General features: G+C 33.2%; 1 protein-coding gene across 4 annotated transcripts in view; it reads right to left on the bottom strand.

The window, feature by feature from the left end:
* The window catches only part of LOC145277191 (actin-related protein 8-like), a 59,446-nt gene that overhangs the window by 18,995 nt on the left and 12,750 nt on the right, over positions 1-27,701 (bottom strand). For all 4 annotated transcript variants that reach the window (XM_080128776.1, XM_080128779.1, XM_080128777.1 and 1 more), the window contains 5 exons: positions 24,577-24,747; positions 19,781-19,891; positions 17,175-17,282; positions 6,153-6,326; positions 2,952-3,062 (listed from right to left, as the gene is read on the bottom strand). In XM_080128776.1, coding sequence (XP_079984902.1) covers positions 2,952-3,062; positions 6,153-6,326; positions 17,175-17,282; positions 19,781-19,891; positions 24,577-24,747 — 675 coding nt within the window. The remainder of the gene's footprint in view (positions 1-2,951; positions 3,063-6,152; positions 6,327-17,174; positions 17,283-19,780; positions 19,892-24,576; positions 24,748-27,701) is intronic.

Below are 27,701 nucleotides of genomic sequence, written 5' to 3' on the forward strand. Positions count from 1 at the left end.
TACTCATCACGGAACAAAGATATCATATTCCAAAAATCATGTAGGTTTAGCTAGTAACTTTTTTATTTGGTTAGTAAAATTTTTAGTAGTCAAAGGTCAATTAAAGATAAATTTGTCCGTAGAGTCCTGCTCTTAATTATTTTTATAACTCAAAAAGTTGAAGAACCACAAAAGTGGAAATTATACCGTTAGAACTAGTGATTTTTTTTGTGCTCCAGAATTTATTTTTCTACATAGTCACTAGTACTCTTAATGCACTTTTGCTAGGAATTCAATGATGCATCTCTGCTTCTGACAGATGTCCGTGACAGAGGTTGTTTTCTTACCGTCTCACACTGTGAATATCCAGAACAGAAAGATGAAACTTTCAGGTCATGAATATTCAGTTATCATAACAATGCAATTTGAAATCTCCTCTGACCCAATAATAAAAAACAGGAAGCATTTCTTTTGGAATGCGCCTTCATACACTTTCTGTTAAATATACAACTGCCAGTCTGCAAGGCTACAACAATATGTAAATAATAAATGATTAAAAGGAGTTTATCTTAACACCTTACTGCAGTCTTATGATAAATTTGATTGTCAGAGGTGCATTCTTACCCCATATGTCTATACATTAGAACTTGCATTCAAACATGTGGGATAGAAATGTTTTTTTGTTTTTTTAAAAAGTCACTACTTATCCACGCCTGGAGGCCACTCGAGGATAAGGGTTAATGAGTCTACAGTGGTCAAAGTGAACATACCGTGGTAATCATTAGTAGTGGAAATTTGGTAAACTGGATTACTTAAGAGGATGACTCATCGAGAATTTGTTCATGTTGTAATCAGTTGGAAAGCAGGAACATGGAACAGAGTTCCACAGGCTTCCAGTTTTTAGAAAGAAGCTTTGTTCATGGAATCTATGTTTAGGTTTACGCACAGATAAAGAGTGGGGGAAATTATTGATCGTGGTTTCAGCTTGACGGGTGTTTTTCGTGAAAGTCAGGACAGGAGGGACCATAGAATGGAGCTCAGACGAGCCTTTGCCATGAAAATAACGATAAAGCTGAGACAGAAGTTGCAGGGAAAAGAAAAGGGGTATCCCCCACTAGGCTATGAAGTTTATTTTGAACTCTGTTAAGGCAGGATAAGATGCTTCTTGTTAGTGAATCACAAAGTGATTCCTATAAACACTAAAATGCAAATGACCTGAATTGTTTACACTTTCTCCTTCTCCACTTTGTTGGAATTCAAACCAACTCTTGATTCTTATTTTTAGATAATGGCTTAAATTAAAGTTTAAAATACAAAAGTCAACTATCATGGTTTAATTATACTCTAAACAGAAGCATTCATTTCAAATGCACCTCTGTCTTATCAAAGAACCTATTTTATTCACTGAACCCTTCTGCTTGTGTTGTGATAAAACTTCTAAAATGCACTTTTTATGTTAGGCTATGTAATTGGACTTCCTTCTTTAATCAAATTTTTTCAATTATTGATTTTCAATACTTATCAGAAGCATTCTGATATAAAACTTTTGTAAGAACACTCCCAGACACATCAAGTACACGTGTGTGAAATTCACAAAAAATTGATCCAGTCAATCGGGAACAAACTCTTACACACAAACAAAGTGATTTTTATATGATAGATAGATAGATAAAATTGCATTAAATATCTGACAATCATAAATATTTTTTTTTAAATATTTGCTTACATAATAATTCTTCATATGCATACATTTTTTAATTGGTACTAAAAACCAGAAAATGAGGAAATACATAAAAGTTTTTCACTTTTTTTAGAAAATTCTTCTAAAAATAACATTTTTAATGTTCATAAATTTATAAGCACACTAGCAGATGTATCAGGCATATTAAACGTAACATTAAATTCCTTTAAAAAACAAAACAAACAGTTCATTTCTTGTAAGTAAAAAAATAAATAATCGAGCTGAGATTAAAACAAAAACCTAAAGACAGTGTGTCAATTACAATAACCATTAGACCAGCTTTTCACGATCTTTAAAAAGTGTTTTCAAACCTCCTGAAATAGTTGACAAACAGATAAAAATCCAATGACCCCCCCCCCCCGGCCATGTACCAATTGTTCAGTTTTGACCCCTTAGCAACTCTTTTTTCCAGATTAAAATCGATTAAAAAGTTCTGCACATGTCTGAATATTCTATATACCAAATTTCAAGTCTGTAGATCAAAAATTCGTTGAGTATATAGGTTGAGAAGTGTACACACACACATTCTCACTTTTATAGATATACTAGATAGATTCTCATCAAGATAATATTGACCTAAATTTAGGGTTTTTTTATGAGTCATTGATGAAAAATGAACAATTTGTACGTTTAAATTTTCAGTTCTGAATTTTTTAGATGAAGACTGATTATTTGTATTACTTGTTTTGATTGGACTATTGTTCTCATCTTGAGTGTTATTTGTGCAACGTTCCAGTCGGTGTAGCCTTCAACCTTCGTTTTGATAATAAGTGAACTCTGTGTGTGTGTGTGTGTGTGTGTGTGTCTGTTCGATTTCCTGCGTCTAAACATTTTGGGTACTCATGTAGAGAGTGTCCAGATGTGTGCTTTTTTTTTTTTTTTTTTTTTTTTTTTTTTTTAACTAATTTGTTTTCTTTTCTTCCTCTTCCAAATTGTCGCCTGCCACTTTGAATTTTCAACTCACGCAAAAAACAATCGCACTACATTGTCATTGGCTCAGTTTTATGTTATGTCAGACAGCTTAATTTCCTCGGCGATGCTCGGCTTATTCTGGCTGTTGACATCATGTTCCGGGGAAAGCCGGGCGGGCGCCGAGTTAGGTCTGGATCACTCTCTGCATGAGTATCACATTTTGAATTAGAAAGACGAAAAACAAATAAAGTTCAAGTCATGTACAAAAATTTTTAACTGAACATCCTTAAAAGAATTCATGAAATAAACTTTTGTTTACCTGGTGAATAATGGCGGCAGAAAATCCTAACGTATTGAGGATGAGATTCATCAGTTCTTTAACATGCTTATGTATGTAGACATCAGGAATTAGAAGAACGCAGCGATAATCCTTAAGGAAAAAAAAAAAAAAAATGGATGAAGTAATACTGGTTTATGAACAAATATTTTTATTTGGTGCTCGTCTTGTATTCCCCTATATGAAAAAACAAAACTAAAGAAAAATCTGTGTGATGTACGTATCTGTGATGGAAAAAAAATATTGTTCACTAAAAATCATGTAAACTGATCAAGTAGCTATATTTTTAAATAAAAAAAATCAAAATTTATAGCTAAACTACAAGTGATGATCAAACAACACTATCTTGAAAAAAAAAAAAAAAGAGTCTGAAGAAATAGGGGAAGTAACTCCAAATAATTCATACTTGTGAGATTTTAAAAAGCTATTTTTAACATGGGTAGGCAGGGGAGGGGCATCAGAAAAACTTAAATTCAGTTAAAAATGATTTTCTTTATGAATAATTAAAATTACTACATCAATTTACATGATTTTAAGAAGATGATATTTTCTTTCCATTATGGGTACATAAATCAAAAATTTTTCTTTACTTTTGAAATAACCGAGATGGTGGGGGGGGGGATCTTAATATTTTGAGAATATCATCTCTTTTTCAAAAGGAAAAGTACCAAAGAATGTCCTTAAAAAAAATAAATATTGAAATATTTACCATCCCGATTATATCAAACAGCAAGTTCATGTTTACTAATTTTTTATTGTGATTATCTTGAAAAATAAATGGATATACTATACAAAAAAAAAAAAACATAGCAAAAATAAATAAGACCATCTTTCATTTGTCCATTTTTGTTCATACATTACACCAATACAACAGCCGGTTCCCTGCATTGCTATAGCCTTCTTATACTCTTTCATATCTATTTACCAGCAATGCTCCAAGCTAACTACCTTTTGCTGATAAATAAAATATATTTTTATGAATAAGGTGAAGCTCATGACGTGGAACAAGATGGTCATCATAAAATGCTATTTAAACAAAGTTAACAGAAAAGATAAAGTGAAGAATAATAATATTTTGTCTGGTGGCCAAAGTTGTCAATGTCATCAAGAGTGACAGTACTGCCATAGTCACCAAAACTATATTAACACCCCTAGTTAATGGCCAATAAGGGCAGGATAAGGAAATAATATGTACAATTGCATGTTGTATGAAGCAATCAGAAAGCAGGATAATCAAATTACAAATTAGTAACACGAAACATTAATTTATTATAGACCATTTTAAAAAAAATTATACAAATTAGGTATTCAAACAGATGTCTGCAGGATCAAAACAATCATTGAATTAAAAAAAAAAAAAAATTGTCCTTTAGTCCTCACATTCTATAAGTGATTTTCCTGACAAAGGGGCACAATTGGCGTCTTCTGGCTTTGAATCTCTCTAACACTTATTAGTTAGTTTTTGACCTTGAAGTGGTATCTTTTTTGTTTTGTTTTGTTTCTTAGCTCCTTACTTTGTGCCTTTTATCAAACGATTTTCATAAAAAAAATGAATAAATAAAAAAAGAATGTGAAGGAAAGGGAGATAAACAGAGAAAGCAAAAAAGTTAACTTGTCAGTCACCCTCTTCATCTCTTTTCTCTATGAATTTGTTTCGCTTATTTCTTGTTCTGTATCCTTATTTCTAGCATGCAAATTTAGTTTAAATTTAGATAGGTTTTTAAAAATTTATTAAACCACTTTGATTAGTGTTAATAATGATGAAACTTTTGCATATATATATAGAAAACATAGGAGAATAAAATTACAAATGAATCATACCAAACATCAATTTATTATAAACTGTTTAAAAAATAGTTATACAAATTAGGATCTTTGCTTTCTACTATATATATGATGCATTGAGAGCATTGCCATGGCTGCTGGAAGGAAGGTGGGCTCTCTCTACCGTGCTAGAAAGCTACTTATGCCTGAAAGTATCCTGTACCTCTATACGGCCAGCATTTGCCCATGTGTGGAGTATTGTTGTGACATTTGGGCTGGTGCATCTGCTACTAGTCTCTCACTCCTGGACAGGATTCAAAAGAGACTTGCCAACATGATAGGTCATAAACTGTCATCTAAGCTTCAACCTCTGTCCCATCGATGAAATGTTGCATCCCTCTGCCTGTTCTACAAGTATTTTAATGGTGAATGCTTTGATGAACTACAAGCACTTGTGCCCCCTCGACGTAAATACTCCTGACAAACTTGACAAGCAACAAAATCCCACACCTACACAGTAGAGATCCCTAGATGTAAGAAAGCCTTCTACTTTAATAGTTTCTTCCCCAGAACTGCTAGACTTTGAAACTCCCTTCTAGGATTCTGCTTTCCCAACTGTACTGACATGCAGAAGTTCAAGTGTAATGTGAACAAACATCTTGCTGCTCAACTCCCTACATAGTATCCCTGCAATTTATGAAGCCCCCAACATCAAAGTGGCACTGTGCCTTGTTTGGGGGTGAAAATGTAATAAAAAAATTTTTTTAAAAAGCTGTAACATAGCATCAAATTCTCTTTATTAATTTCAACTGAGGCACATTGTTCATTTCTCTTATTTCATAGCACCATTAATCAATTAGACGCATATTTCAGCTCAGAGACTATGTGGGGAGTTGAGCAGCAAGATATCTGTTCAGATTACATATAAACTTCTGCATGTCAGTACAATCAGAAAAGCAGAAAATAGGGAGGGAATTCCAAAGTGTAGCAGTCTGAGAGAAGAAGAAGCTATTAGAGTATAAGGCTTTCCTGCATTTAAGAACCTCTAAAGTGTAGAGGGTGGGATTTTATTGCTAGACAGGTTTGTTAGAGGTAAGTACGTTGAGGTGGTACGACTACAAGGAGTTCATCAGAGCACATTCCATTAAGGTACTTATAAGGGATGCAACATTTCGACGATGAGACGGAGGTTAGAGATTGGATGATCGTGTGCAACTCTTTTTTTAGATCCTAAGAGGGAGAGACTAATGTTAGATACAGGATACTCTCAGGTGTGAGTAGCACTATAAAGGGAACCCACCTTTTTTGCAGCAGCCTTTGCAATGTTCTCAGTGTATTTGTTCCAGTTCATATTTTTTTCTTCTTTTACAAGTTATACAAAAAAATTTAATCAAGCATAACTAATTTTTAAAAACCCACACTCAGTTCATCACGTCGAATCCCAAGCTTCATCTCCATGATTGTCATCCAGATAGTCTCCAAATCAGACATGACTGCACTTAGTGACCCACCTGGTCCCTTATGAAGATTCAGATGTCCATACCTCATTGGCCAATGGAGATTGTAGCAGTCAGTCGGACGAGTATATAAAGCCTATAAGCATTAGAAAAAATATTCATATATCAAGTATTATTTTTTTTTCTTTTGCAATTAAACAGAAATTTAAACGAAACAACAAAATTCATCGTAACCTTCGACCTTCTTCAGGCGTATCTTGTCAAACTCTGGAATGCTTCTGTCAAACTCGGGAATTTGAACTGAATTTCAAACAGAACCCTTTATTTACTTCATGGGGGTAGCATGCTCTTGTTCTGTCAGCCATAACTGGATATAATTCCTAAGTAATTCGCAATTGTATAAAAAAAAAATTATAAGATACACCTGAAGTAGGTTGGAGGTTACATCGACTGAAACATTGTGAAAATCACACTCAAGTTGAAAGAATCCAAACAATATGAATAACCAATTCTTATCTCCAAAAATTCAGAAACGCCAACAATAGAAATATCAATAAACAGTAAAATAAAAAAGAATTGTAAAGATTACTGCATGAAAATAATAAACGCAGAAATCTTTATGTTAGTTATAGCCTGGTCATGTGCCAAACTTAAGCTAAGCTGGAAAATAAACAATCAAGATCATCAAAAATGACTATCAGGGAGAAAAGACCTATGAGAACATCATACTCTATATTGGTAATATAAAGGAAAGGTGTGTGTGTGTGTGTGTGTGTGTGTGTGTGTGTGTGTGTCCAGCTAAAAATCAAAAACAACGAAACAAACTTTTACAAAGTTGATATATTCTTGAATGATGATGCCTTGGATGAATAATATCTAAAATTCTTTTTAAATTATTAATTTTTTGAGAGCTAACTGGACCAGATTTTGTCAGGGAGTGGTGAGAGAGGGGTAAGGTTTTTCAGGCATTTTCAATTTTATTATGTACTAATTTAAAAAAAACAAAAACATGCCAACTAAATTTCAAAATTCTTAGACACTAACACTGGATTTTATTTATTGTTTCTTAGCATTCTCTTTAGGCTATTGTCATTATTAACATCATTTCTCTTCAAAGGGAGAAGAGTGTAGCAATAAATTTGGAAAGGATGGTTTTAGTAGTGCTCTGGAGGTCACCTCAATTTTATCTGGGTGGTTTCAGTAGTGCTCTAGAGGCCTTCTCAGTTTTTTTGTTTTTTTTTTATCCTATACGGGTGGAAGAAAAAGAGAAGGTTGGAAAGATGAAGGAGGGAAAAAGGGGGGAAAGAGAAAAGGGAACAGAGAGATAGAGAACGTTTAATGTTACACTTTAACTTCTATTTTGTTTTTAGTGGCCCCAGGCAATACCAGATAATCCTGCTAGTAAATCATATAAGGATTTCTTTTGTGATAGATGTGTTTTTTATATAAGGGAATTGTTCAGACGCAGGGACAGAATAATGGCAGTGAGTTAAACTCAAGACAACACAAAGTGTTTATTGAGAAAATAAATGAAGACATTTATTTATTTATCTGTGGACTGTTATCCTCATCTTCATAACTGCTGTCATTTCACTACGATTCAGCATTCCTATCCCGCCGCAGTTAACAACCACCTGAAGAAGGCCAGAGGAATAGTTGGCCGAAACGTAGTGACACGACAACAACTATGAAGATGAGGATAACAGTTCACACATAAATAAATATACAAATTACTCATCTTAAAAGGATAAAAAAAAAAGACAACAAAAAAAAAAACAATATAAAATGAAGATATATTTCTCAATCAAAAAAAAAAAAAAAAAAAAAAAAGGATGGATGTAATAATACGGGTTTATGAGCAAACACTCTATAAAACCACTTCTCAGAAACTAGTGTTCGATGCACCACTTTAAGATCAAGACAATCTTCAAAAATGATATTTCATAGTATGTTTGTCACAGACATCGCCAGAAAACAAAACCTTAATTCATAATAATTTATCAATTGTGAAAAACTATAAATTCTGGCCAGTTCTAAGGACATTAACAAGGTCAAAGGCTACGAGGATGCTTAAGTTGCCTTTCACCAATTGTTTTAACTATTGATTATTTCAAACTCCTCCCCTGCCCACCCTTCTCTCTGGCAACACATAATCTTTCTTGACTAATGGTTTCCCTCAAACTCTTTTTATTATCGAACAGCATTTGAGAAGGTTTAACTATAAAAGCGAAAACGTGTGTGTGTGTATGTAACGGGGGTCGCGTGTGTATTTAATTTGCCCGAATTTTATCAGCTCGCCGCGTTTTCGAAAGCGAATGATCTGGCTTGCAGCGCAAAACTAGGTCAGAAACCGCGCTACTTCCTCGCGCCTGTTTATTTCACTTGATAAACCTTCATATAACGCCCTCACCAGTTCCTCTCACTCATGGCCCAGATGGTTAGGTGACTGGCTTTTCTTTCCCTTTCGTTTCCACCTTCGCCTCAAGGCTTCGGGGTTCAATCCTACCTTCCGACCAAACCTTTTTTTTTTTTTTTCCTTTTACACCTCTTTTTTATACACACACACCTCCAAATAGTAATACACACGGACGAAAAAACGCTTTGGATAATCACAGATTTCAAGGTAGTTCTACTAAAATAGCCATATTTTTTAAACCAAAGCACTTTAAGTCTTCAAATTACTACTGTTTTGTTCGGAAATGAATATACTTTCAAATGAATTAATAAGTATGAATGTACATTATATATTTTAAGAGTTTTTAAGCAAATAAAGTGATAAAAATGTGAACGTCATAAAATGGCGTTTTCGTTAAGGTTTTGTAATGACCGCCTCTGTTTTCTAAAGGTCCGTACCGTGATTGTATGAAGAATTTCGTCATGAAATTTGGGAACCAATCAGAAGAGGTGTTAATCTTAATACTGTCAAGTGTCCGAAATATTTTTGACCATTTCTTTTTTTGTCGTGTTAAAAATAAGACTTTAATATGACGAGTATCGAACATTTTGAAAAAAAATTCTTCGGACACCCAGTAGTAAGTAAATCAATCTTTTTACTATCTTTATCAATTAAAAGTATTATTTTATGTTGAGTAGGACCGCGGTAATTGATAATTTAAAAGGACCTACCCCAAAAAAAAATTGTTTCTATTTCTCGAATTTGGTCAAATGAAGTTAGTATTACTAGCAGCGGCAGCTCCAGCCTGTAGAATCAGCCATAGCACAGTGCAAACAACACGCGTTCTTTAATTTTTATTCAAGAGTGAATTAAGAAAAACATGAAAATATGAATATAAATGTTCTTATGTTTAATTAGAGCTATTTTGTTATCAGAATAGCATTAGTTTAGAACTAGTCGGTTTTCAGAATGTATAATAACAACAATCCCAACCAATTCGGCATTATGAATCTGTTGCAATTTCTCACATTTCTCGTCAAATTTAAAAACATGGTTAAAAAAACAAAATAAACTTTTGTAGATATATAGCTTGCATGCACTTTTATTCTTTAAATTAGTTTTGAACAGCGAATTAAAACAATGTTTTACTGCGAACAGCCACAAATGTTTTTTTTCAAAATCAAAATAAGTATCAAAATCTCGTTTATACATAGATTCGAAAAAGTTGTCAAAAAACAAATATATAACAAATAAATGTTATCAAAGGCAAGATAAGTTACTTTTCTACCTAACTGGATAATTTTCTAGTGTTTTTATTTAATGTAACATGTTTATTCAGCTCGAAAAACGTACAGTGTTTACAGATGTATTGGAAAATTAAAAATGGCGCCTGGCCCGACTCTCTTTGACACGGTAAGTTTGAGAAAAGGAGTTAAAAATTTTAAAAAACTATACAAAATACTGTTAAAAACTCACCGAATATATGTCAGCCTATGTCACGGTAACATATATTGAGCGAGTTTCTAGCAGTATTTTGTCTACTTTTAACTCTTTTCCCCAAACTTACCGTTTCAAGAGAGTCGAGCGCCATTTTAAATTTTCCAAAACATCGGTAAACACTGTATTCAAGCTGAATAAACATGTTAAATCAAATAAAAACACTAAAAAATTATCCAGTTAGGTAGAAAAGTAACTTGCTTTTGATAATATTTATTTGTTATATATTTGCTTTTTTTGACAACTTTTTCGAATCTATGTGTATAGTAATACAAACCCTCAAAATCTATATCAATATTCTTGAAATTTTAAAAGCAGTTAGAAAACACATCAAACTACAATTAGGAAGCTTTTTATTTCGTTATTTTTTTTTTTCTACTTATTAAGCGAAAGATATTTTTACAACCTGCTCCAGCGTAGTATAAACGGCCTATGGAATTAACACCTTAACCTCGAAAATAGAAATCAACAAATTTATGAATGCTCTCTTTGAAAAAAAGCTCTTTTAATTTCACCTCTAATCCAAATTATGTGTGGCAAGTCTCCTCCTAAAACACTCTTTAACCCCAACAATAAGTTCGAGTGGCAAGCCCCCCCCCCACAACAAAATACCTCTGTAAGCCACATACAAGCATCTAAAACAAACAAACAAAAAATAGATCCTTCCTTAAAGAAAAATACACATAAAAATAAATTGGTTAACTGTCCTAAAATGCTAGAATGGCCAGGAAATGGTGAATTATTTTACATTAAATTTTTGTGAAACTAACCGCTCCCCCCTCTAATATTGTTTTTGTTAGCTTTGTCTCTGTCAAGTTTTCAGTACGTTCACACATAATTTTCCTTAGCCCTACAATTAATTCAAAGTCCGAATGGCAACCCTCCCCATATTCTCATTGCATAGAAACCCTCTTAAAACTACACATAATTTTAAAAAAAGAAAAGCATGCATATTTTCCCATAGAAAAAAAAACAGTTAACTGCCCTAAAATGCTAGAATAACCTGTAATAGGAAATTATTTTACATTCAATTCTAAAATAATTTGTTTATCTTTAATTCAAGTTTTTCATGGCATTTTATACATAATTTCCTAAAAAGGTAGAATCACATTTTGGAGGGGTGATCAGAAGGAGTTGAGTGGGGTTAAACAAAAGGTGTTAATCTACAATAATACCAAAGAAATATTGCAATATATTCATTTTTAAATGGTCTTATGTTTAGATTTAAGTTTTTTGTACATAAAGCACATTACAATTCAACTTTGAGTTCTCCAACTTCTTTTCTGTTTATGGATACATGGCATTTTTAAGGAAATGCTGCATATTTATGCACATTTACTGCAGATTATTTGGAAACCATAAACTTTGGGAGATTTTCAGTTGCATATTCTGATTCCTTGTACAAAAATACACTTATATGGTAAATTTCATTTCTTAGTCTTGTGTTTTAATAGCAATACACATGAAAAAATTGAAATAGCTTGAAATATTTCAATATTGGTATGCATAGAAAGAGCTTGATGAGCTAAGAAAGAATCTTTTTAAATTTTTAAAATCTGATTAAAATTAAGGAAGTTATGGCTATTTTTGTGCCTCACACGTTTGGATATTTTTCCCTCTTTAAGACCATATGCGTTTCGTCACATTTTTTACACTACTTTTTCAGTAAAAATGTCATATCTTTGTTAAAACATAAGACTAAGAAATGAAATTTACCATATAAGTGTATTTTTGTACAAGGAATCAGAATATGCAACTGAAAATCTCCCAAAGTTTATGGTTTCCAAATAATCTGCAGTAAATGTGCATAAATATGCAGCAATTCCTTAAAAATGCCATGTATCCATAAACAGAAAAGAAGTTGGAGAACTCAAAGTTGAATTGTAATGTGCTTTATGTACAAAAAACTTAAATCTAAACATAAGACCATTTAAAAATGAATATATTGCAATATTTCTTTGGTATTATTGTAGATTAACACCTTCTGTTTAACCCCACTCAACTCCTTCTGACCACCCCTCCAAAATGTGATTCTACCTTTTTAGGAAATTATGTATAAAATGCCATGAAAAACTTTAATGAAAGATAAACAAATTATTTTAGAATTGAATGTAAAATAATTTCCTATTACAGGTCATTCTAGCATTTTAGGGCAGTTAACTGTTTTTTTTTTCTATGGGAAAATATGCATGCTTTTTTTTTTTTTTTTAAGATGATTATGTGTAGTTTTAAGAGGGTTTCTATGCAATGAGAATATGGGGAGGGTTGCCATTCGGACTTTGAATTAATTGTAGGGCTAAGGAAAATTATGTGTGAACATACTGAAAACTTGACAGAGACAAAGCTAACAAAAACAATATTAGAGGGGGGAGCGGTTAGTTTCACAAAAATTTAATGTAAAATAATTCATCATTTCCTGGCCGTTCTAGCATTTTAGGACAGTTAACCAATTTATTTTTATGTGTATTTTTCTTTAAGGAAGGATCTATTTTTTGTTTGTTTGTTTTAGATGCTTGTATGTGGCTTACAGAGGTATTTTGTTGGGGGGGGCTTGCCACTCGAACTTAGTGTTATTGTTAGGGTTAAAGAGTGTTTTAGGAGGAGACTTGCCACACATAATTTGTATTAGAGGTGAAGTTAAGAGCTTTTTTTCAAAAAGAGCGTTCAAAAATTTGTTGATTTCTATTTTCGAGGTTGAAGGTGTTAATTCCATAGGCCGTTTATACTACGCTGGAGCAGGTTGTAAAAATATCTTTCGCTTAATAAGTAGAAAAAAAATAACGAAATAAAAAGCTTCCTAATTGTAGTTTGATGTGTTTTCTAACTGCTTTTAAAATTTCAAGAATATTGATATAGATTTTGAGGGTTTGTATTACTATACACATAGATTCAAAAAAGTTGTCAAAAAAACAAATATATAACAAATAAATGTTATCAAAAGCAAGTTACTTTTCTACCTAACTGGATAATTTTTGAGTGTTTTTATTTAATGTAACATGTTTATTCAGCTTGAAAACAGTGTTTACCGATGTTTTGGAAAATTTAAAATGGCGCCCGACTCTCTTGAAACGGTAAGTTTGGGGAAAAGAGTTAAAAATAAAAAAGTAAACAAAATACTGCTAGAAACTCGCTCAATATATGTTACCGTGACATAGGCTGACATATATTCGGTGAGTTTTTAACAGTATTTTGTATAGTTTTTTTTTTATTTTTAACTCCTTTTCTCAAACTTACCGTGTCAAAGAGAGTCGGGCCGGGCGCCATTTTTAATTTTCTACGGTAAACACTGTATTTTTTTCGAGCTGAATAAACATGTTACATTGAATAAAAACACAAAAAATATATCCAGTTTGGTAGAAAAGTAACTTATCTTGCCTTTGATAACATTTATTTGTTATATATTTGTTTTTTGACAACTTTTTCGAATCTATGTATAAACGAGATTTTGATACTTATTTTGATTTTGAAAAAAAAACATTTGTGGCTGTTCGCAGTAAAACATTGTTTTAATTCGCTGTTCAAAACTAATTTAAAGAATAAAAGTGCATGCAAGCTATATATCTACAAAAGTTTTTGTTTTTTAACCATGTTTTTAAATTTGACGAGATTTGTGAGAAATTGCAACAGATTTATAATGCCGAATTGGTTAGGATTGTTGTTGTTATATATTCTGAAAACCGAATAGTTCTAAACTAATGTTATTCTGATAACAAAATAGCTCTAATTAAACATAAGAACATTTATATTCATATTTTCATGTTTTTCTTAATTCGTTCTTGAATAAAAATTAAAGAACGCGTGTTTGTTTACAACTGTGCTATCGCTGATTCTACAGGCTGGAGCTGCTGCTGCTGCTGCTTAAACTTCATTTGACCAAATTCGATAATTAGAAACAATTTTTTTTTCGGGTAGGTCCTTTTAAATTATCAATTACCGCGGTCCTACTCAACATAAAACAATACTTTTAATTGATAAAGATAGTAAAAAGATTGATTTACTTACTACTGGGTGTCCGAAGAATTTTTTTTTCAAAATGTTCAATACTCGTCATATTAAAGTCTTATTTTTAACACGACAAAAAAAGAAATGGTCAAAAATATTTCGGACACTTGACAGTATTAAGATTAACACCTCTTCTAATTGGTTCCCAAATTTCATGACGAAATTCTTCATACAATCACGGTACGGACCTTTAGAAAACAGGGGGGGTCATTACAAAACCTTACCGAAAACGCCATTTTATGACGTTCACATTTTTATCACTTTATTTGCTTAAAACTCTTAAAATATATAATGTACATTCATATTTATTAATTCATTTGAAAGTATATTCATTTCCGAACAAAACAGTAGTAATTTGAAGACTTGAAGTGCTTTGGTTTAAAAAATATGGCTATTTTAGTAGAACTACCTTGAAATCTGTGATTATCCAAAGCGTTTTTTCGTCCGTGTGTATTACTAGTTTTAACAAAGATATGACATTTTTACTGAAAAAGTAGTGTAAAAAATGTGACGAAACGCATATGGTCTTAAAGAGGGAAAAATATCCAAACGTGTGAGGCACAAAAATAGCCATAACTTCCTTAATTTTAATCAGATTTTAAAAATTTAAAAAGATTCTTTCTTAGCTCATTAAGCTCTTTCTATGCATACCAATATTGAAATATTTCAAGCTATTTCAATTTTTTCATGTGTATTGCTACTCCAAACACCCGGGCAACGCCGGGTACCCCCTGCTAGTTTAAAATAAAAAAGTAAATAAATAAATAAAATTTGACAATTGATTCTCATCTATTATAATATATATATATATATATATATATATATATATATATATATATATATATATAGTATGTGTTTGTGTCGAGTTAAAACTCTTAAACTACAAAGCAAACACCCATAAAGTTAGTATGTTCTTGATTGATGTTGCCCCAGATGAATAATATCTGGAAATTTTTTTTAAACTATTCATTTTTTGATCCTAAGCCCTGGTTGGGTGGGGGTGTCTATTTTCCAGCCACTTGGTATGCTAACTAAAGGGAAGTAACTCTGATCTTTTCAAGGAGTTATTTCTCTTATGCCAACTCATTCCTCAAGTTTTCTATAAAAGGTTATGTGTATGTCTAGAGAGGGGAATGGGCAGAAAAGAAAAAGGAGGTGGATAGAGGGAAGGAGAAACAGGAGGAAACAGATAGAAGATTTGCACTTATATTGAAAATTTTAAGTAAAGAAAATGCAGAAAAGTATCTATGATGTATGTACCCATCACAGAACGAAGATGGCATATTCCAAAAAGCATAATTTGATCAACTAGTTATTTTTTTATTTAAGAAAATCAAATATGACTTGCTGTTGCCATATTTGACTGAATTTGGTTACCTCACCTCCTTAACAACCTCTTCAAAAGCAACAACTTATCAATGTCTACTAAAAATACTTAATCGCTAAAGATCGTAAAATTTCATTTTCTTAAAAAAAAATATTTGATCAATTTTTGTGATTTTTGGAATATAACATCTTCATGTCGTTACAAGTAAGATTTTTCTTTATTTTTGTTTTCCTAAATAAGTACAAGTCTAAATAGACACCAACGTTTTAATAGAAATATACTATACTTTTGCCCCAGGCAATGCCGAGTAGTCCTGCTAGTTTGTTTATAAATGGTTCCAAACATATACCTATTTTATATTATTTGTATTGATCGGACTATTGTTCTCCTCCTGTAGTGTTATTTGTGCAACGTTTTGATCTGATTGTCCTTTGACTATCCAACCGAAACGTTACACAAATTGCTATGAAATAGGTAGAACAGAATAAGTTATCTTATATCAATCTAGTTATCTATCTAACTTTGGAGCTATTTATCTATCTATCGATCTAGCTAATCTGTCAAAATATAACAAAGCTAGATCATAGACAAGTTTACCGGAAGGTCTGGTCAGCTGATCGGATCTACGTGTGAGTCACGTGATCAGGTTAGCTGGAGATCAGAGTAGTTAGAACTTGGAATTGAAGCAGAGCGGTTGGGCTTTACCGTTGCCTCTCCTCTCCTCTTGGGAGGGAGTGACGTGTCTCTCAATGTAGACTGTTAAGACCACAAGCAAAGAAACTCACTTTCTATTCTTCTGTGATCGACACCTGGAAAGTGAATAAAAACTAATATGAAAACGAACCAGCGTTCTTGGAGTGAATGTCTTTCATCCAAAAGGTTCCAGCCCCCTCCAAGAAGAAGATGAAGTCAGGATGAACCAGGTTCAGTGAGCAGAAAAGATAAAGGTATGTCAAAGATACACATATGACCTACACACGCATGCATATGAACATTAAACAATCACGAAACGTAAAACGGGTTCAGAAAGTGAAGAACCACTGATAGACATTTAGTAACACATTTAGGACACGTCACAAACAAACATGAAACATATACACCCGTTACATGGGTGCTGTTCATGTTAGATAGCGTAACAAAATAGCACTCAAGATGAGAACAATAGTCTGATCAATACAAGTACTATAAACAATCAGCCCTCATCTAAAAAATTCAGAACTTCGATGTTACCTATTATTAGTAATATCATGAATGCCATGGTTGTTACACAGCCGAAACCAATGCCCCCATAGATACCGATTTTGTTCATGTGATACTGATTGTGTGTGCTAATATATGGTGGTAACTTGAACAGGATAAAATTCCCTTTACTTTATAAGATATTTTTAAACTGAATAAAAGGATAAATTAGTTTTCAAAAACCTTACAACACAAGCAAAACAAAAGGAATGCCTTAAACAATGACTGATCTGTAAAATGTATCCAATGAAGAAGTTGCAGTGATTGTTGGGGGGAGTGGTAGTAGATTTTTGTATGTCAGTACAAGTTACTGCAACTTCCTCTAAATATGATTTTTTTGTGAGTCAGCTTGGTTGGAATTAATGTTGAAAATTCTGAAATTGAATGAAACTGACTGCTAATTTCTGGAAACATGTATCAGTTACTGACATGAAATCTAACCTTACTTAATATAGTGCCTGTGTTTATAGTTCTTTGTTGACTGTATTTACATCTGATTTTGTTTATTAATAAATGGTACTTACTTCCTCACCAATAATGAAGTCTTGTTTCTGTTCTGTTGTGGCGGTCCATGATAGAGTCGAATGTGTATCCGTCCATTCTCCTAACACGCAACTATTGTAGGTCGCCAACTACAAAGTAAAAGGAAGACACAGACAATGAAAAAAAATACTAACATTCTTAACAAGATTAAACAATAATGAAAACATTTGTTTCATATTTTAAAACGAATCATTCAATTTCTTAAAACGGTTTTGGTGATTATTATTGACCTAGTAAGGCGTGTGGGAATCTACCTCACAGATAAGGGTGTCACATGGAACAAACCCATTGTTCTTGCCTGAAAGGAAACAGTAATGTCTGTGAGAACGACCTTTTGAGGTAGACGAGAAACTACACTTTAAAATATTTATTTGTACAAAATATAAAAATTTACATTTAAACAAATTAGGCATAAGACCATTCAAAAGTAAGAGGAAAATGGTTGTTGTTCATTCTTGGTCACAATTACTGAAAAAGTCTATCATACATTTAACTAAAAATATCAATCACCATAATACCACATTTACTCCAGGAAGCCACCATAAGCTAATTTTTTCTCCAAATGATTAAAAGTTTTACTGTTCATGAATATAAATGTATTTATATAGAATTAATTTGGATTCTGGTTAGAGTTGAGTGCTTAGGTAAGTGAAGTTACATCCCTAAAATCATTGGACAAATATTTTTGGAATTTTATTCTTCAAATTTTCCTCTTCGGCGATTCATTTAAATATTGATAATATTTTCAGCATAGTCAGACCACAGGCAAAGAAACATGTTGGAAACAGATTTGCAAAATTCTGGTATCAAGAGAAGCCTGCACACACTGATATAAGCCGCTAGCAACTTTCAGTAATAATAACAACATGGTGAATTGTCGCCCTTAGTTGCATAGTTTTTATAATCGCTGCGAACGGTTGGTGGCGTGACTAATTCCTTTTTGCCATACATATTCAAAGAACGATCTCTTCACAAAAATGGATTTTTAAGCGCCGGTTGTTCTGATCGATGTTTTCGGTATCTATTACCGAATACCTTCTCCAAGGTCAATGGGTCATAATTGTATGAGCTGAGGGAATTAACAATTAAATCAGGTTGGACATCCAAACATTTACAAGCTGTACACATCATTCATAAGTAAAATGTATCGTCATCATATTTGCACTGTTTTCGCTATCTACACAATGAAATAATAATTTTTTTAATTGCATTTTCACTCCAAACAAGGCACAGTGCTATTTTGATGCAGGAGGCTACTATTTAGGACATGATTTACAGAGGTACTATCTAGAGAGTTGAGCAGCAAGATGTATGTTTACATTACACTTGAACTTCTGCATGTCAGTACAGTTGGGGAAGCAGGAACCTAGAGAGGAAGTCCAAAGTCTAGCAGTCTTAGAGAAGAAACCATTAGAGTAGACGGCTTTCTTACATCTGGGGATTTCTACTGTGTAGGGGTGGGATTTTGTTGCTTGTCGGGTTTGATTGAAGTATTTACATCAAAGGAGTACCAGGGCTTGTAGTTTGTTAGAGCACCAACCATTAAAATACTTGTAAAACAGGCAGAGGGATGCAACATTTTGTTGCTGGGACAGCGGTTAAAGTCTAGTTGACAGTGCGGAACCTCTTTTGAACCCTGTCTAAGTGGAAGAGACTAGTAGCAGATGCACCAGCTTAAATATGCAAATATTACTCCATACATGGGTGAATGGTGGCCTTATGGAAGTACAGAATACTCTCAGACGTAAGTAACTATCTAGCACAGTAGAGAGAGCCCACCTTCTTTGCAGCAGCCTTGGCAATCTCCTCAATGTATCTGTTCGAACTCATGTTCCGAGGAGTTTGAATGAAGTACGTTCAGGTAATGTATCATTAGCCATGGTTATTAGTTGTTGAGAAGTTTCTTGTAGTTATTAAAGGAAAGAAGCTTAGCCTTGAAAGCACTGAATGTGACCATCCATTTTTGTCCCCATTTCACTACAGACTAGAGCTCTTCCTCCAGGGTTTCTGTAGTGATTGTTATTCCTAAATTTCATTTATCTTTTCATATTGTTCCACCACAAATAGTGACCCCGACGACCATTACACACCTAATGTTTTATTGAAAACAGACTATTTTGGCCATGACTAAAAAGGAAATAGGTGTTCATACCTTTACTAATAATATTGATTAAAATATGTCTAAATCGATACAATATGATTAAAACTGATTTTGCTGATTCTATATCAGTAATCTTTATGGCATTCACCTCACACATGAAGAAAAAGTAAATGCACAAGTATTATTTAGATAATGAAGTACCTCAAAAATAGATTTAACCAATAAATTTTACCAACCTGTTTTTGAGAAGTAACTGAATGATACTCAAAAATGGATTTAACCAATAAATTTTACCAACCTGTTTTTGAGAAGTAACTGAACGATACTCAAAAATGGATTTAACCAATAAATTTTACCAACCTGTTTTTGGGAAGTAACTGAATGATACTCAAAAAATGGATTTAACCAATAAATTTTACCAACCTGTTTTTGAGAAGTAACTGAATGATACTCAAAAAATGGATTTAACCAATAAATTTTACCAACCTGTTTTTGAGAAGTAACTGAACGATACTCTCCATGGTTATTAGGCCAAGTAAGTAAGGCTTCCTCAGCTTGTTTCAGTCCATGACGCTGCTGAGATTTGGCTTCAGTGTGCTGAAAAAGAAAATGTGTAGCCTTACTTTTATTACAATATTAAATATTACTTGACAGCAATGTTTTAAAAATAAAGTGCAGATATTCATTTACGCACATGTAAATGCACATGATGCTAACTGAACCCAAATGCGTACTCAATTTTTCCTCGCATTAAAAACATCTATTTCAACCAACGTTCATGGATCATTTTGACATCTCACTCTTCTGGAGCTTTATTGTTTTCATGTATGTGTATATGTCAAGTTAAAACTCTTAAACTACAAAACGAACACCTACAAATTGATCGGTGTTGCTCCAGATGAATAATATCTAAAACCAAAAGAAAATTATTCATTCTTTGATCCTAAGCTGATGCAGATTTTGCCAGGAGGGGAAGGGGCTGTTTTTCAGTCACTTGATGTTCTGAAGAAGTTGTTGAATAAAATTAATTTTGTTTTGTATAGACAGATTTTGTCATTCTATTTTTTGGTCTCTTGACAAAAGGAGGGTGGACCTGTAAATTCACCCTTGTCCGTTCTTCCTTCAGCACTTTTTTCAATAACTATGCCTTGGAATTTTTTGAAATTTTGCACAAACATTAAACATGATATGAGTAAAAAGTAACAGAACAGATTTTCCGGGAAAACTCCAGTTGCCCCCCTAGGGGTGCCTTTTGGGTTAAAATGACTAAAATTGATACTTTTGTGCTTATAAAAAAAAAAAAAATTAAACCTACATGTACACTCAATTTCTTCTTACACAGAAAACATCTGTTTCACTCAGAAATGTTCCTTAGACACTTTGAACACTCATCTCTTCTATTATATAAAAGGCAAAATGTGTGTGTGTGTGTGTGTGTGTGTGTGTGTGTGTTTGTATGTCTGCCAAAAACTTCCGACAGATGCGTCGGAACCTGACCAAACTCATATAGTTTTCAACCTCTGTCCTTTGGACGACAAATATTACCCCCCACCCCCCGGTTCCTTACTCGACCTGGGCAACGCCAGAGAACCCCCGCTACTATCACTCTTTTTTTAACACCCCACCTCCCTGGGGTTCCTTACTACACCATTTCTTCACACGTGGGCAACTTCCTTTTGGATGCATCGGCTAAAACATTTTTTTTTTCCTCCTTCACGTTACGGGTTCGAGCTTGCCTGCCTGCCTACTACGATTTAAAAAATTTTTTTCTAACACCTCTCTCCACCCAAACTGCTTACTGTTGTTTTGACCCCCCCCCCGCACTACCACTTTGTTTTATTTCTTCCTACCCTCGCTAGTCTAACATATAAAAGGCAAAATGTATGTGTGTGCATGCGTGTGTTTGTATGTTTTTCAAAAACTTCCAACAGACGTGTCGGAACGTGACAAAATTGGTATTGTTTCAAAGATCGATATCTGGGACAACAAATATCAAAAAATTGGCCAAAAAGATAAATTCTTTAACTGTCAACTGGACTATTATCTACAAGGAGGGGTCAATTTTTACCGTCGACATTTTTGCAAGTAATTCAAGCCTCGCATGAATGATGTCGCATAAAACACGTTATTTCGAATGCCTGTAACGTGACAATTGCAGTGAGCTTTTTGATCTCCTTTTACGGGTTCGAGCCTACCTACTACTAATTTTTTTTTTTGTGCTATTTTGAGTTGTTTTAATTTTTTTTTCAGGTTTGGTTGCTCAACCAACCCCATTACACATACCTCAACACACCCGGGCAATACTGGGCACCCAGGCTAATTTTTTATAAATTTTTATATTTCAGAGTCTTCACAAGTCGTTGAATAAAATTTTGTTTGGTTAGATATTATATTTTTTTTGATAATCTTTTTATCCTCTTCAAAGCAGCTTAAATTTCAAAGATTTTGTTTCTGAAATTTTTTTAGATGAGGTTATATTATTCAGTATACTGTTCTCATTTTGAGTGTTATCCTCACAATGTTCCAATTGATGTCATCTCAGCTCTTCTTCAGGTGTATCTTGTTGAACTCAAGAATCTGCATGGGATTTTGAATGGAACCATTTATTTAATTGAACGGGGGCTTTTTGTTCTCATCCCATCGCTCATGATCGGATAAAACTTTTAAGTTTCATAATTGTATACTTTGTGTCACTAGCACTGATAACTGAATCTTCAAACTCCAGAAGGGTGTCACTTAGAACTTAATTTTTACTTAGTATTTTATCCGTTAAGCTATGGGTTCTTGTGGATGAGAGCATGCTCTACCCGTGGATTAAATAAAGGGTATCGTTCGAAATTCCGTGCAGATTCATAAGTCCAACAGAAAAATTTCAGATTAGTTTGGTTGTTTTGTTTTACGACATATCAACCCTTTTTGGGTTATATAATGCCAAATCCAGTTATTTTGGAAATAGTATTCATGTTGCATCCAGTTATTTTGTAGAACGTTTTTATTTTTCAAACTCTTTGTATCTTCAATCGCTAGTTTACAGTGTTTGGTTTCGTTGTTTTCTAGTGGATTTTAATGTTTTTGTTCCCTTCCCTACAAACATAAATGAGTTTTGCAATGGAAGAGAGGAAAGGGTTACAGTATTAATGTTTTGTACATTTCAAATTAGGAAACCAGTCAGGAAATGGGAGAGATAGAAAGAGAAAGGGGAAATGGGAAGAAGGAAAGGGTTGGGGGGGGGGGATTGTTAATTTTGGTTTTGCAGAACAAAGCTTTGCAAAAAGAAGTAGAAAAACCAAAAAGGATCAATTTTAGATGCATTTCGTCTCAGGAAGCCAATATCTTCAGACAGCCTGATCTGGTAGCACCAGAAAAATTTCAGAGTTTGAAAAAGATACACCTGAAGAAGGTTGGAGGTTACATCTACAGAAACATTGTAAAAATAATATTCAAGATGAGAACAGTAGTTTGAATAATCCAAATTATCAATCCTCATCTAAAAAACCCAGAAACGTAATAGATATCAAGTTATTTGGTGTGACAGGTTATTATGTAAGAGTGATGGAAGATAACCCGAGGTCCAATATGAACAGTTGATTGGGTAGTTGATTGGTGTAACCAATAAAAATAAGGAAGATCTAAAAGTGATTTTTAGTTCATGCAGTAGATTTTAGGAAGATATGAGAGTTCATAACACTCTGAAGAGATTTTTTGTTTTCAAACAAATATTAAAATTTCTAAATTTACTTTCCAGGTGAAAAAAGTTTAATCAAGAAAGTTAACTTTAACACTAATTAAAGTAACACCAATTTTGTTATCGATATGCAAATTATTTTTAATTTTTCTAATTTTTTGTAACCATACCCTGAGTCATGATTAGGGCTATGACAAGAGCATATTCTTTTCATTATTTTGACTCTCGAGTATATATCAGTTAATATCTTGTATGTTTTTAGATAGAGTAATGTGGTTCTTGATTTATTAACTGTGTCTAATTGTGTCAGATATATATGCGAGAGTAAAAATAATGATAAGAATATACTCTTGTCATAGCCCTAGTTATGATACGCATATGTCTACGGGGGGGGGGGAGCATCAGATGTAGTGTTAGCAGATTTTGGAAAGCATGTGGGTTTGTTTTGTTTTTTATTCTGTAACATTTCAAATTATTTGGATTTTATTGGCCAATTTAAAGATAAGTGTTGAAAATTTGTGTATCGATAATAAAAATAGTGTTAGTTTTATTGGTGTCAAAGTTAATTTTTTTTAATTAAACTTTTTTCACCTTAAATTTAAAAATGTTACTATTTGTTTAAAAACAAAAAAATCTTTTATTTATATGCAGAATTAGAAAGGAAATTATCTCTCTTATTCTTGATGGGTCTATATCAAAAATTGATCAATGCCGCATCAATCAATCAATGCCACAACAGGAAGCATGTTAGCTCTAATTACATTTTGCTATAGGAACAATGGTCAGTGTATGCGGATTTATAATCATTCTAGGTTTGTGATTTATATTGGACTAGTGTGAGTACCCAGCATTGCCCGGGCGTTCGTAGGTGTAAAAAAAAAAAAAGTTTTGGTAGGTAGGTAGGTAGGTAGGCTCGAACTCGAAGCCTTGAGGCGAAGGTGGAAAACAAAGTGTGAAAAAACCTGACATCTTACCGCTCGGCCATGATGGGACAGGAACTGAAAAGTGTTTTAATTAAACGATTAAAAAGTTAAGTGACAGGTGCATAAATTTAATGAGAGCATCACGCTATAAGAGAAACTTAATTTTGGATGCAAGCCAGTTTCCCCCAAGATGTTGAGGAAAACCAGCTCCCCATAAAAAGAGGAGTGTCCAAATGAATAGCAATTGTCTGATATGACGGATTTTGCCAGCATTGATCAAAGCTCATTGCTTTCTGGACATCCACGGCACAAGTGCCAGGGCAATGCCTTTCTTTTCTATGGATTTAGTTTCGCTTATATACGGAAAAGCCAAATAAACATGCGGAGAGTAAAAAATATCACAAAAATAGCGTGTAAAAGTCGCCCAAATAAAAGATACACGCAACCTCCTTTCGTAAATTTGAGATATTACAATCTAGGGAGTATATAAAAAGTTCTAAGAAACAGTGATTCCCCCCCACGAGCGCCTCCCTAAAAAAGCCTTTGCCGGACACACACTAACATACATTTTGCCTTTTATATATATATATATATATATATATATATATATATATCGATGGGAAAACCATGAAAAGTTGATAACCAACTTATGAGAGAATAAGAATTATAATAACCTGGCATTCTTTTCTAACCAACCATGGGTCTTCATATCTTTTCTGGCCTGGTGTCTTGTGCCGACGAGCAATACAGTGAGGAATAATAACCGGAAAAGAATCAGATGCTCGTCCAATGCGAAGGTATTGAGATCCCGGATGAATCACAATTATGTGGTTTACTGGGATTGGCTGAAAATTAAAAAGAAACAAAGTTTTTTAATAATCATTGAAGAAAATATGATTATTTAGTTATATATGTAAACTTCTTAAAAAATGTTTAAAATATAACCTTCATACATAACATTTTACATTATGTGTAATCTATTATATAAGTTTCAATCATCTGTATGTTTGTGTATTAGTGTGTTCACTAAAAACATCAAACTGGCATGAACCTTATAGCATTTGAAAAAGGGCAATCTCTCAGACACATAATATTGAAAAATTAGGAAAAAATCGTCAATTATTTCATGTAGAAATGTTGTTTTGTTTGAATGAGGGAGAGGTGAAGTAAAAATCTTCATTTCCATGCAGTTTGTTAAAAGCGGTCGATTCTTTGTTTCACTTTAAAAAGCTAAATTTGCAATGTGATCACATCAGTGACATCTTAGTCCAATCTATAGCGTGTTTACTTACGAACTTCACTTTTGCAAGTTTGCGCCCAGCACACAGCATTTTTTTCTTTTAATAATGTTTTCTTTTTTTAAATTCTGAACTTTATTACACACACCCACCATGCAGCATTTTTTTTTTACTATTAATAACATAAGATGGCACCCAAGTCCCGTTTATTTTTAATCGACTCTAATGTGATATTTAACTGTATTTTACAACCAAGCAAAGCCACCTATCCCCTGCTAGTCTATTATATAAAAGGTAGTTGTCTGTCTGTCTGTCTGTGTTTGTATATCCAGCTAAAAGTCAAAATCTACAAAAAAAAAAAAAAAAAAAAAAAAAGACCCAAAAAGTTGGCATATTCTTGATCAACATTACTCTGGATGTATAATCTACAATTTAGAAAAAAAATTATTGATCTTCTTTTGGTAGGTGGGGGTGGGGTAACTGGGCCAAGTTTTGTCAAGGATGGTCGGTTTTTCAGTGTTATTATGTATTAATTTGAAAAGAAAATACTGACTCATTGTTAGGGCAATCTATTATATGAAGGATGTTGTCTATGTATGTGCTCAACTAAAAAGGAACAAAGTGGGCACAGGAGAAAGGGAGAAGTGGGAAGAGGAAGAAATAAAAGGGTGAAGGGGAAAAGAAAAAAAGAGAGACAGATAGAGAGAGGCAGAGAGAAGTTTCAATGTAAATATGTTACACTTTTGCTCTAAGAAATTCTGGGTAGCCCTGCTAGTGTGTCAATAAAAGCAAGAAACTTTTGACTTGGACCAGAACATTTGCTAACAAGGACTCAAACAATAAACGTTGATAATTATGAATGCTGACATGATCTAAGAGCAATCTGCAAAGTTACTCCCAAATGATTTGGGTGTTGTCTTTATATAGCACTTGAGTGAATACATTCTGGTATTTCAAGGGGTGTCTGGTGAAAGCATGTACACACCATTCTCGCATACTTCTGCGCATGCCTGTCACATATAATAAGAAGCTTGGATAAGCTCTCCTTTATAGAGTTGATGTTGCTCATAACATATATATCCTTGACAATCGGTCTGACAGTATTTGAGTCATTTTTGAGTTTGTGAATTTGCTTCTGTCATGCTGAGGTATGGTTCTGTAGAGTTCTAGAAGGTCTACTCTCCCAGGCTTTACCTTCTCTCTTTGAGAAGAGGTTAGTTTATTGTTAATCCTTAACGAGGATGCTCTGGAATTTTTGTGAGCTAGAGAGAGCACACACTTCTTGTCCACTGGCTTTCTGCTACGTCTTCCAAAGGTGAGAGGCAGGTCTACTCTTATATGAGGGCAGATAAATACCAATACACATTAATTATGTTTTGATATACTTGCATATTTTATTATAAAATTAGATGTAGCTTTCCTCTCAAACAAAGAGGAAGGCTGAATGTTCACAGCACGTCTGTTAAACATGAGCAATGAGAGCAAGTGACCTTCAAAAGCTGTAGGTCTTCGATCATTACTGCTAACGTTGCATCCTTTGTATTCGCTGGCACCAGTTCATCTCAAATGCCACTGTTCATTCCTGCTGCAACATATTCTTTCTACAGCAAGATTTCCTTTTGAGATGTCTTCACTGGTTCAGTCAAACTCTTTGTTGTCACCTAGAGGATTTCATTCACAAACCAACCTCTATTCAGGGTTGAAAAAAAAAAAAAATGACATAGACAACTTGGCTCAGAACAGTGAAAAAGAATACGGAGCTCATCCTGGAACTTCATTTCAATGGGGTTCATTGCTGGAGCTGTGATTGGCTAACACTCTACTACTGCGGTGGACTTTCGCAGTATTCTTCGAAAAATTATGAAAAATGATGGAGTACAACAATAACTACAAGCAAAAATAAAATATATATTATCAATCCATTTTCTTATTTGAAATCATGGAAAACAAGGGAGATAAGTCAGTTTGTCATACCGAATTCCATATAACAAAACTGACTTATTTCCCCGTAATAGAAGAAATTTATTTTTGTTTAAAAACTTTGTTATTCGATAAAATTTATTTTTACTTATAATTATTTTTCTACTCAATCATTTTTCGTGATCTTTTTAATTTTTACCAATTTCGACATGACAAGTAAGCATATGCTTTTTTTTTTTTTTTTTTTTTTTTTTACTTGAAATGCATTTTCTTAAATTTTTTAGAAATCTATTTATAATGCATAAACACCGACAAGACTAATGAAAAGAAAAGGACTTAGAATTGTGTAAAGTACATTTGAATAAAAAATTTTAGTAAGGCAAAGAAAATGGAAACTTTATAAATAATTTAAGCATAGACAGACTGACCTGACGGATCTTTATCTTAAATGATTTTATTTTGAGTTTGAGTAGATAAAAAATAAGGAAGGGAATTGGCGAGTGAAAGGAAAGGAGAACATAAAAGTTTTATTTGATAAAACATTATATACTTCCTACCTTCTTCCTAAATTAGTTGTTTTTGTTTTTGTATTTTCTGTTTTTACTCACCCAAACATGGCAAATTGCCATTGACATATAAGG

This window comes from Euprymna scolopes, chromosome 1 (assembly GCF_053919585.1).
Source record: "Euprymna scolopes isolate OS-2025 chromosome 1, ASM5391958v1, whole genome shotgun sequence".
Classification (NCBI taxonomy): Eukaryota; Metazoa; Mollusca; class Cephalopoda; order Sepiida; family Sepiolidae; genus Euprymna; species Euprymna scolopes.